The sequence below is a fragment of the Galeopterus variegatus genome, unplaced genomic scaffold (assembly GCF_000696425.1).
Source record: "Galeopterus variegatus unplaced genomic scaffold, G_variegatus-3.0.2 Scaffold8003, whole genome shotgun sequence".
In the NCBI taxonomy this organism is placed as follows: domain Eukaryota; kingdom Metazoa; phylum Chordata; class Mammalia; order Dermoptera; family Cynocephalidae; genus Galeopterus; species Galeopterus variegatus.
The window spans coordinates 87,904-98,871 of record NW_007734114.1 but is presented as its reverse complement, the minus strand read 5'-3'; the positions used below and the strand labels follow the sequence as shown (position 1 = coordinate 98,871).

Sequence of the window (10,968 nt, the reverse complement as noted above, 5' to 3'; positions counted from 1 at the left end):
TAAAAGCTTTGGCTAGAGCATAAAAATGAGTTTTAATTTTTAGGTATTTATGCACGTTTTTACTCAAATTTTAATTCAGATATTGAAATTGGTTTTCATTCAACTAATATGTTATTTTCCAATTAAATATAGCCTGACTACACTAGTAAAAGAGTTAAATTATCAGTAAATTTATCTATGATTAAATTATTGACATTGAGAACTCATTTGTACATATTTTAACAAGCCAAGAAAACAAAGTAATGAGATAATTTAAAAATAGCTAGTGATGACTAACATTCTGTAAGTATATTAAGAAATTTGATCTCAGATACATATTTAGTGCTGTCAACTTTTTAAATAAATATAATACATATTAAAATATAAATTTAAAATAGATATACAAATATAAACACGTATATATATAGTTTTAAGCCTCAAATCTTCTGAAGGAAGATTAGTATTAGAAAGATAATATATAAAGTCAGTTAAAATATTAATGCTTGCCTGAAGAATATGTAATTGTTTTTGACCATTTATCATATCACTAATCTGGTTGAAAAATATGTGTTTGTGGAACAAATTGATAATTACATTTACAAAAACCTCCCTAATAGTATTATATTTGAGATATGCTACCTACTTCTCTCGTGGGATAAGGAGCTGTAGAAACAACCAGCTCAGACACAGCTTCCTTAAAATATTTATTAAGGTAACTTAGATTTTGGTGGAAAGAAGATAGCATTTTTCAAAGTTTAAAGTAAACTATACAAAGAGCTCCAATTATTGTTGTAAGATACCCGGAGGAAATGATTAGGTGGGTTGTTTATATGGTCATTTAGATGGGAAAGTAGCACTACTTAGCACATGGAATGTTAATGTTAAGTTAAAAATATAGAGAAAAAGGTGGTTTTTAAATGCTACTATTTTTGTTGTGTTAAGAGTATTACTAATTGAGCATTTATTTGCTGTATGGATATTGATACGTTAAATACATTTCTTTATTTTATTTTAATTTACTCCTATGATACCTAAGACATAAATAGTATTTATTCCCATTTGACAGTCAAGGATCCTGAATCTCAGAAAGATTAACTTATTTGTCCAAGGCCAAAAGAGAGAAAAAAAGAAAAGAACATTATTAAATGTCAGCTCAAACAAGGTCATATGATTCCAGAACCTGTGTTTTAACCAGCATTCAAATAAGTAAATTTTATCATCATAATTTATAAAAATCAATTTCTTTTTTCAAACCACTAGAGTTACTATCAGCCAATTACCTTAAATTTAAAAATGTATTTGTTTAAATCATATTTTCAAAAATTTGCTTTATATTGTATCAACTCTATTAAGGTTCATACTTATTTTTGAATTATATCACTCATTTAACATATATTAATTTATGTAATGCTTAACAAATATCCACTGATTCCTTACTTTGTGCCAGGCATTTTGACAATTTCTGGGAATACAAAGATGAGGAAACATGGCATTATGTATATTACAGCTAGTATATTGTTTATTCGTTTTGAAAAATGACTGGACTCAATGAAAGTATAAACAAAAAAAGCTTTCTTTTCCTGTAACTACTTTATTTCAAAACTCCTTTTTTGCTTCTGAATATTTCAAGCAGATCTCTTTAATTTTCTAATACTTCAGGTATTAAATTATCTTTACTAGGTAACTTAGACCCACTTTTGGATATTAAAATGTACAGTTGGGTGTAACATCAAAAATGGGATATCTAATTCAAAGCTTCCTGTATCCCCCAACATTAAATTATCTTTACTAGGTAACTTAGACCCACTTTTGGATATTAAAATGTACAGTTGGGTATAACATCAAAAATGGGATATCTAATTCAAAGCTTCCTGTATCCCCCAACTGAGGCACAAACCTTGGTCCATTAACCTAAGGTCGAGAAGGGTGGAAATATTGTCTTTGTTTCATTTTTTATGTTCTTTTTCTTTTATCTCTCCATTGCTCCAATGTTAGAAGATAGACAGACAGAAAAAAATGTATCGCCACTGTAGTTTTCCTTTGGCTAACAGTGACTTCTAGCCAAATGCCAGCTCTTTTGTAGAAAACAGTTGTGGGTTCTTTGGAGGTCTCCCCCTTGACTGAATACTGTAGGCATGGGTAGCACACTTCCTAGATGATCTTATAACCTGCCCAGCTCCTAATCCCTAACTCCCAAAATCCACTCCTCAACGCCTTTGTGCTGGAGCTTGCTTGCCCTGACAAGCATCTGTCATCCCATTATCGTCCCAGTGTCCACATGGTCAACATTTTGACTTCTAAATTTATTTTATAGGTATTTGATCACCAGTCTTTACACAGCCATCTGCCCACAAGCTTTAGGAAACTAAACTCACCACTTCACATGAAATTTTTACAATACTTCAGTTTAATCTGGTATTTTTCAAAAAGTGGGTAGTGAAATCAATTTATTGGGTTCTGACCAGCATTCCTTGTTGGAAGGGAATAGAATGAAATGGATTGGGATGGGATGGGAGGGAAGGGAATAGAACAGAAAAACAGAATAATGGTAAATTTTAACTTAGTTGCATACACACATTGGTGTTTGTCGTAGAGTTATAATTTAAAATCTGTTTCATAATACTAGGGTTGCAGGTGAAAAAAACCTGAAAGCCTTTGCACTAGTTTTGAGGCCCTTGAAAAAATTTATTTTTATTGCAGTGTAATAAAGTGTAATAAACTAGCAGCCGAGGAGTGGGAATGCAGAGTGGGATGTTGGCCACAGTTCTTTCTGCAGCCCAGTATAAATTGGTTCTCTTAGGGCGTCCCACACTTGGTTTGCTGGATGACACCACCCTCCCTCCCCCTACATGAAACACTCTCCCTCAAGGAAACTACTGAGATGTTTTTTTTAGGAAAAACTCCAATCCTCCTTTTTTTTTTTTTTTTTAAATAGCTGGAAATAGGTGATGGGTATGATAGTTGCTAAACCAGTTTTTTTTTTTTTTCTCATAAGTGTTGTATGGCTATATTTAGTACCTCTCTTGAGAGTGTAATAGTATTTATCAGTGCTCTCAGATCTGAGTGTACAGCCTAAATTCTGAAACAACAGGGATGATTTCTTTCAAGCCCCATTACATTTGGTCATCATGAATTGAGCAAGTCTCCATGGAGATTATTACAATTTGTTTTTTAAATTAATTTAACTTGAATTGAGACTACTTGAAAGCAAAATAATGATTATATTATTATATTGAATAATATTTGCTATTAGATTTCAAAATGCAAGTTTCGCTGTTTCTTATTTTTATCAGGTGCTTTTGCTTCCCCTTTATGATTTGTCCATTCGCTCTGTAGAGGATAAGACATTAAGCCTCTCCATACCAGCCACCATCTCCATTATCAGAGGATCTAAATGCCACGTGGTCCTCAACAGAGTTCCTGGTATCTTTTCAGTATGTAGCTGTTTCTTCTAAGCCATAATCAGAAAGCAACTTGAAGGAAGAAAACTTCCCCCTCCCAGTGATGGGAGGGCTTTCTTGAGGCAGAATGCTTCAAACCAAACAGTTCCAGAAAACAGCAGCACCCACTTCCTCTATATAATGAATATTTTCAATAGGCCTCTTTTTGCACAACTCAAACTCTGGAAGCAACCACTAAGTGCCTCCAGATCTACCCATTTCTTTCTTTGTCCAGCCTCTTCAATTTCCTCCTGCCTCTCCATGTGCCAAGGTCATCCCCATGCTTCCAACACAACTTTGCTTGCTTGGAGCTGCATCCCCAGCTTCCTTTCACAGTACTCCTACTGTGGGGTTTCCACTTGTTTCTGACTACTCTTTCCCATCTGACCAAGCTTTAATTGAACCCGCTGTTTCCAACCCAGTACAACTTTGGTCCCACCAGAGGGCAGCTTCCACATTTCTTTATTATAAATGTTTGGAGGCATATTTGGATGGTGAAGCAAGGGGACCTGTCTATGCTTGAGTAATATTCCAGTGTTTGTTGCTTGTATGTTTTTTCCAACCCAGTACAACTTTGGTCCCACCAGAGGGCAGCTTCCACATTTCTTTATTATAAAGGTTTGGAGGCATATTTGGATGGTGAAGCAAGGGGACCTGTCTATGCTTGAGTAATATTCCAGTGTTTGTTGCTTGTATGTTTATTTGGGGTGGGGGTAATTTATTGGAGAGACACTAACAGAGATTATGAGGAAGGGCTATTTCGAAAACCTGTCAGCCATCACTTGGAACTTCCCAAGTTCTGCTCTAAAGGAGATAGCTGAAGTTTCCTCCAGACTCTTTTCAAGTCACATCTATGGTTCTGACATTATTTCTGAGGCATTCTGAGCAAGTGACAGTATGATCTAGTTTAGTATCAAAGCTTGCTCCACCATGTGCTCTGGCAAAGAGCTGATCTTTAAGGCAGCACAATAAAATGGGTACTCCAAAATTACCTATTTGTAATTTATTTATCCTGTATGATAAACATTCTTTTCCCATAGAGCCCTGCAAGGAAGACAATTTTCAGTGTGAAAATGGAGAGTGCATCCCGCTGGAGAATCTCTGTGACAGCCACCCACACTGTGAGGACGCCTCAGACGAAGCACATTGTGGTATGTCTTATTTTTAGAAAAATACTTTTATCACTTTGGCCTTTACTTTTAGACTTTACATATGTGACAGGAAGACTAATTGCACGTGTTAATTAGGATGTGTTTTGATGCTTTGGAGTATGAACAGCTCCCAGTTATTTCTGCACCTCTGTCCTCATTCTGGTTAGAAGAAATGTTAACATGCAGGTCTCTGTTTTTCACTTGTTTATATTTGGCTACATTTAACAACTGTAAGTCTAGGACAACCCATATTTGGACAGAAAGCATAAAATACCAGAGAGAGACAGCAGTCCCAGCCAGGCACTGGAGCAATGTTCTCATTGACTACTAACTTCTGTTCATTGTCTATGTACAGAAGCACCTACATGCTCACTTATAACTGACTTTCCTAAACTTGGTTCTTTGCATTTTCAGTTCTTCCATATTTACTCCTCCTACTACCTTGCTGAGTTTTCAGTCCATCCTCCCTTCCAGATTGCTATAACAGTATTAGAAATGGATTATTTTACTATGTTTTATTTTTATTTCTAAGCAAATATTTAATGCTTATATACTAAGTGCCATGCACTGTAACTAAGTGCTGTAAAACGACCCTGTAATAAGAATTAGCTCTATTTTAGCCATGCAGAAACTGAGACTTGGGGAAGTTATATGTCTGCCAAAGATCACATTCCTAAGTAAGAGCTGGAGCTGTGTTTTGAACCCTAAGTCTGTCTGAGTCTAAAGTCAATGTCCTCTTCTCATAATAGGAAACAAATGTGAACAATAACTACCAAATGGTACCTATTGTTCATAGGTAAGACTACCATTCCTGAGGTTTTCCTTGTCCAGTCCCTTCCTAGCCACTAATAATCTTAATATTCTACCCAAAATGGTTGTAAGATGATGGGAAAGGTGAGGAAAACCAAACAGCAAAAGAGCAAATGTACAGAAAATAGCTTCTGGACTAGAAAGTGGGGATGAAAAATGCCTGAATTTGTTCCTCAACTTGAGTTTCCTTTTTTTACAATCCAAGTTTTTAAGATATGCTCGACATGAATGACATTATTTTCTGTTTATTTGCTGTACTGATCTGTAATGAATTGCATATCTCTACCTTTCCATTTTTATAGTTATATGAAAGAGCTAAATTAAGCCTACCAAGTTTATCTTTTTCAACTTAGGCCTTTCAATATGCTAAGAAAAACTACAATCAATCTCAAAACTCTAAATGTTAAGAACATTGCACATTTAGCTTAGAGGCCATCATTTACTCTTATCAGCTTAGTACAAAATGACCCTGTGTGTGATCTAATCTCTTTAGAATGTCTTTGTGTGTGTGTTAGCTTTTTTTTTAACTTTATTATAAATTGACAAATTATAATTTTATATAATTATAGGATACAAAGTGATGTTATGGTATATGTATACAATGTAGAATGATTAAATCAGGCAAAGTAACTTACCCATTACCTTAATATTCATTATTTTCTGTGGTGAGAAAATTAGAAATTGTTTCTCCTAGCAATTTTGAAATATGCAATACGTAATTATTAACTGTAGTCACCGTGCTGTGCCATGTATGTCAGAAAACTTATTTCTGGTCTTACTAAAACTTTGTACCCTTTGACCAACATCTTCCTACTTCCTCTGCACCCCAGTCTCTGGTAACCCGCATTCTACTCTCTTCAGTGCGTCTTTTCAATGGCACAAAGAACAACAATGGTTTGGTGCAGTTCAGGATCCAGAACCTATGGCATGTAGCTTGTGCTGAGAACTGGACCACCCAGATTTCAAATGAGAGTGCGTCTTTTCAATGGCACAAAGAACAACAATGGTTTGGTGCAGTTCAGGATCCAGAACCTGTGGCATGTAGCTTGTGCTGAGAACTGGACCACCCAGATTTCAAATGAGGTTTGTCAACTTCTGGGACTAGGGTAAGTAATTCTACTCTGCTCTCTTTTTGGAGATTTCCAAACTTTTTTACTGATATCAATTTGGGTTTATTAAGAAATTTAAAATTTATAAAAGTTATGAATTTAGAAAGTACACATGAGCAAAAGGAAGAAAATTAATATCTTGATTAACCTCATCCTCAAATAATAACCACTGTTAATAGCCTTTTAATAAATATTAAATATATAAATATAAATATCATAAAATTCTGTGAATATTGTTTTATAAAATATAAAGTATTATGCTTTGTTGTGTAGTCTACTTACATGAGTTTTCTCATGGTTTTATATACTTTTTCTAGACTATAATTTTTTAAAAAATAAAATATTCTACTTATGCTTTATTATAACATACATAACTAATCACAGAGTACTGCAGAGAATATGCTTTTGCGATATTTTTGCAACATGTTTACAATGGTTCTTTTAGGAAATTTGTAGAAGCACAATTGTCATGTATAACATACATAACTAATCACAGAGTACTGCAGAGAATATGCTTTTGCGATATTTTTGCAAAATGTTTACAATGGTTCTTTTAGGAAATTTGTAGAAGCACAATTGTCATGGGAAAGGATATGCAAAATTTTAAGACTTTCCCAAGAAGGATAATGCAACTGAAAATTCCAGTTAATGACTCACCAAAAATTTATTATACCTCACAGTCTAATGTCACCATATATTACATCCAATATATAAGTTCACCGTATTCATTTTTTATCTTCCATCACTTTCAAAAATAATGAGGTGAAAAATGGAAGGTAATAAGTAGTAACAATTTACTTCTTTTACATCATTACAATTTGTCAACTCTAACTCACCATTCCAGTCCTTGGGGATTATTTATGATTTTGAAGATGTGGAGATTCCCAGCCATATTGGGAATAAACATATCGTTACTTTTATCACTTACAGCCCTATATTACTTACCAGTTTGTTTGCCATATTTTAAACTATGAACTCTATAAGGGTAAGAACCATGTCTATTTTATCCATGCTAACATCTAAACTAGTCCTTGTCTCAAAAAATAGGTGCTAAATAAATATTCATTGAAGCAACAAATTATTCTTTATACATACACATAGATATTATACACATAAATATAGATACGCCTAGACATTTAAATGTATGCCAAAAGTTGTCCAATTATAAATCATCATTATTTTCTTTCTGTCCTGAACTGGCGACTGACTTTCTAACTTATTCTAAAAGATATAAAGTTACAAAGGAATGCAATTCAGGTACACCTACACACACATCTTCAGAATTTGGCAGTTATCTCAACTATTCCTAGCTCAGCAAAACCAAATGTAATTGATTGTTTTCCCTGTAAGAGGAACTTCATTATAACTGACTAGTAGTTCACATAACAGTTTTCAAGCTACACACAGATTTTCAAATTTGTTGCAAACTGTTTTTGTTTTTGTTTTTGAACCCAAAACATATTTACTAGAAATAACGCTACGCAGTGTTTAGGTCTCCAGCCTAGTCCATAAAAACTGTTTAATTTCTAGTAGACCAGGAGAGTTATATTGTACACTAATACCAAAATAGTACCCAACTACTACATACAGATAGTTTACCATAGAAAAATGTATTGAGTTCCCACTTAGAGTTTTAGGAACATAGGGGCTTTCTGACATAAAGAGTCTCAGGGTAACTTGACCTTGTTTCCACAATTGATGTGTACAAATACCCTGAAGGATTGGGCTTTCACTGCCCAGGAGTTTTATATCCCAATTCACCACCCTCCTATGCAGTTCCCTATGATTATAAACATAGAGGTTCTTTCCATTGTATTTTGGAAATTTTAACTAAATTGTTTCCTGGAGGATATATGGGATTAAGGTGAGTCATTTGCAAAGGTCAAAATTATCAACATTTTACTCTGACAGATGTTTTTTCAATGAATTTGAATGAAATATGTTAAGTGATAACATAATGCTGATGCCTACAGTTACATGACAGAATGTGTTGGAAAGGAAACATATCTCTATTATGTTTAACAGTACATAATATAAATATATTATTTTGATTACTCTTGGATCAGAAGTGTAAGCATTAGTGATGATATTGTGTCCTTTCCATGAATGAATAAGACATGCTTTTTGCTTTAAACGCTTATGTGGTGGGAATAGACACATAATTACAATATAACGTGACAAATACAATGTGCTACAGAAGAACCTAACTCAATTTGGGCATGTCAGGGAAGGCTTTCTAGAAAATGGCCTGAGCTGAGTGGATGGCAGACAATTCTACACAACTGTGTACTATTTATTTACATGTGTTTTTTCCCCCCAGACGGATTTTGGTCTCTAGTTCACTGACCTCATTTACTGTGAATCACAGTCCTTCCAGCTGAAGACAGGGACAAAGAACTAGATATTTCATTTTGTAGAAGGCAAGTAGTACTACTTCGCACAGCCTTAGATACGATATTTTTGATGAAGGTCAGATGCTTGCTCTCTTCAAAAATGAGTCAGGTAATCTCTGCAAAGACTTTAATCTTTGGGCCTGTGCTTATTAAAGAGTCTCCATAGTGCTCTAGTAATTGAAAGAAAGTTATAGCCTTAATGAGAATTTGTCTAGACTGGTGCATGGTAACTGAAAGAGAACTTAGAGAGTTTAAAATGACGTGTGTTTGGTAGAGTGGAAAGTAATTTAGGAGTCAATTTATTTAAAAAGGCACTGTAGTCTCTTAAGACTATTTATGCAGATAGGGTACAAAATGCAATTCCCCACAGATTCTAGTAAATCATGTGAGGCCTATTTCATCCGCCTTTTCTTTTTTTATATTAAACATTTCTATTCTCTGCCATTTATAGCATGCATAAATAAAAAGTACTTTGAATAATATTTTCACGTCTTTGATCAAAGTACGAGTATGAAAGAGAACATTTTGTATTGCTGCAAGAATAAATGTTACATCCGCCTTTTCTTTTTTTATATTAAACATTTCTATTCTCTGCCATTTATAGCATGCATAAGTAAAAAGTACTTTGAATAATATTTTCACGTCTTTGATCAAAGTACGAGTATGAAAGAGAACATTTTGTATTGCTGCAAGAATAAATGTTAAAAAAAACTTAGAGTACTGATTTTTTAAATTATATTTTCTAAAACAGAGCACTACCCTGTTACTAACCTGGTATAAAAACAATGCAGTTGATTTGCCTTGCTAAGCCATTAAAAACTGGAAAAAGTAATCAGCTATGTAAAACCTGACAGAACGTAAGAGATATTAATGTCTTAAGAAATAGAGTTAATTATTTGTATCCTAACAAAGTAGGCTATGAGGAGTTGGTGTTAATTTTTAAATCCCATTAGAGTCCTGTGCAAGATACCTTCATTTTACATATCAGAAACATCAAGTTGAGTCTCTCATTCTCAAACCCTAATAAGAAATTGTATTACTTCAGTACTCTTCTATTGCTGAGGTGTTTTGAAAATATTGGGAGGAGAGGGTAAACATTTTTAAAATAACTTTCAAATAAATGGAGCACAATGATCTAAATTCCTATGAAAGCCCATAACAAATTTGTTTACACAATTTAGCGCTGGGTCCTGGAAAACTGAAAATCTGCATTTTATACTAGTTTAAGAAGTTGGTGGACAAATAGTGCTCCTGTTCTTGTCCATATTTTCTGTTAGTGCCTCAAAATTTTCAACTTTGGGGCCGGCCCCATGGCTCACTTGGGAGAGTGCAGCACTGGGAGCGCTGAGGCCACAGGCTCAGATCCTATATAGGGATGGCCGGTGTGGACCACACCATGCCGAGGGTTGCGATCCCCTTACCGGTCAGAAAAAAAAAAAAAAAAAAATTTCAACTTTGCATAGAAAGTCTTAACTTATTACAACTCAGAACACAAAACAACAATGACAAGATATGGGAATTAGTAGTAACAGTATAACTACACTCATGTGCCACATAATGATTTTTCAATGATTGAGCAAACATAGGATGGTGGTTCCATAAGATTATGATGACTATAACATAAAGTCTAGGTGTGTACTAGGCTATACCATCTAGGATTGTGTAAGTACACTCTATGGTGTTCACGCAGTGACAAAACTGCCAATGATACAATCCTCAGAATGTACTTCTGTTGTGAAGTAACTCATGATTCTAGTACCTTTTTATTCCTTTTTATTTGCTAACTTTACATAGAAACAATTAAATAATATTTTTTTTTAGTTTGAAATTTCAGCTCTAAAGATGTTTTTTATTTTATTCTTAGCTATGTTACTAGGGTAGAGTGTGGTGGAGGAAGCCGTGGATAAGATGGTGGGAAAAAATTTATTTTAGTTGGTGTAATTAATTAAAAAGCCCATCATTTGCCTGAATTACAAATTATAGCTCTGATGTTTTTCCTATTTTAAGGTTAGAAGTGCATTGATCAAAAACTAAGAAGCAAATAATTAACAGTAAACTACAGTAATTTGAGAACTTTCTAAAATTA

The 10,968-nt window shown here is 34.1% G+C and overlaps 1 protein-coding gene across 1 annotated transcript in view; it reads left to right on the top strand.

Moving 5' to 3' along the window:
- Nucleotides 1–3,272: 3,272 nt before the first annotated feature.
- TMPRSS15 (transmembrane protease, serine 15) overlaps nucleotides 3,273–10,968 on the top strand; it is a gene marked incomplete at its 5' end in the record, with an annotated part of 51,939 nt that continues 44,243 nt past the window's right edge. The window contains 3 exons of the mRNA XM_008592536.1: nucleotides 3,273–3,402; nucleotides 4,460–4,570; nucleotides 6,354–6,486. Of these exons, the coding sequence (XP_008590758.1) occupies nucleotides 3,273–3,402; nucleotides 4,460–4,570; nucleotides 6,354–6,486 (374 nt within the window). The remainder of the gene's footprint in view (nucleotides 3,403–4,459; nucleotides 4,571–6,353; nucleotides 6,487–10,968) is intronic.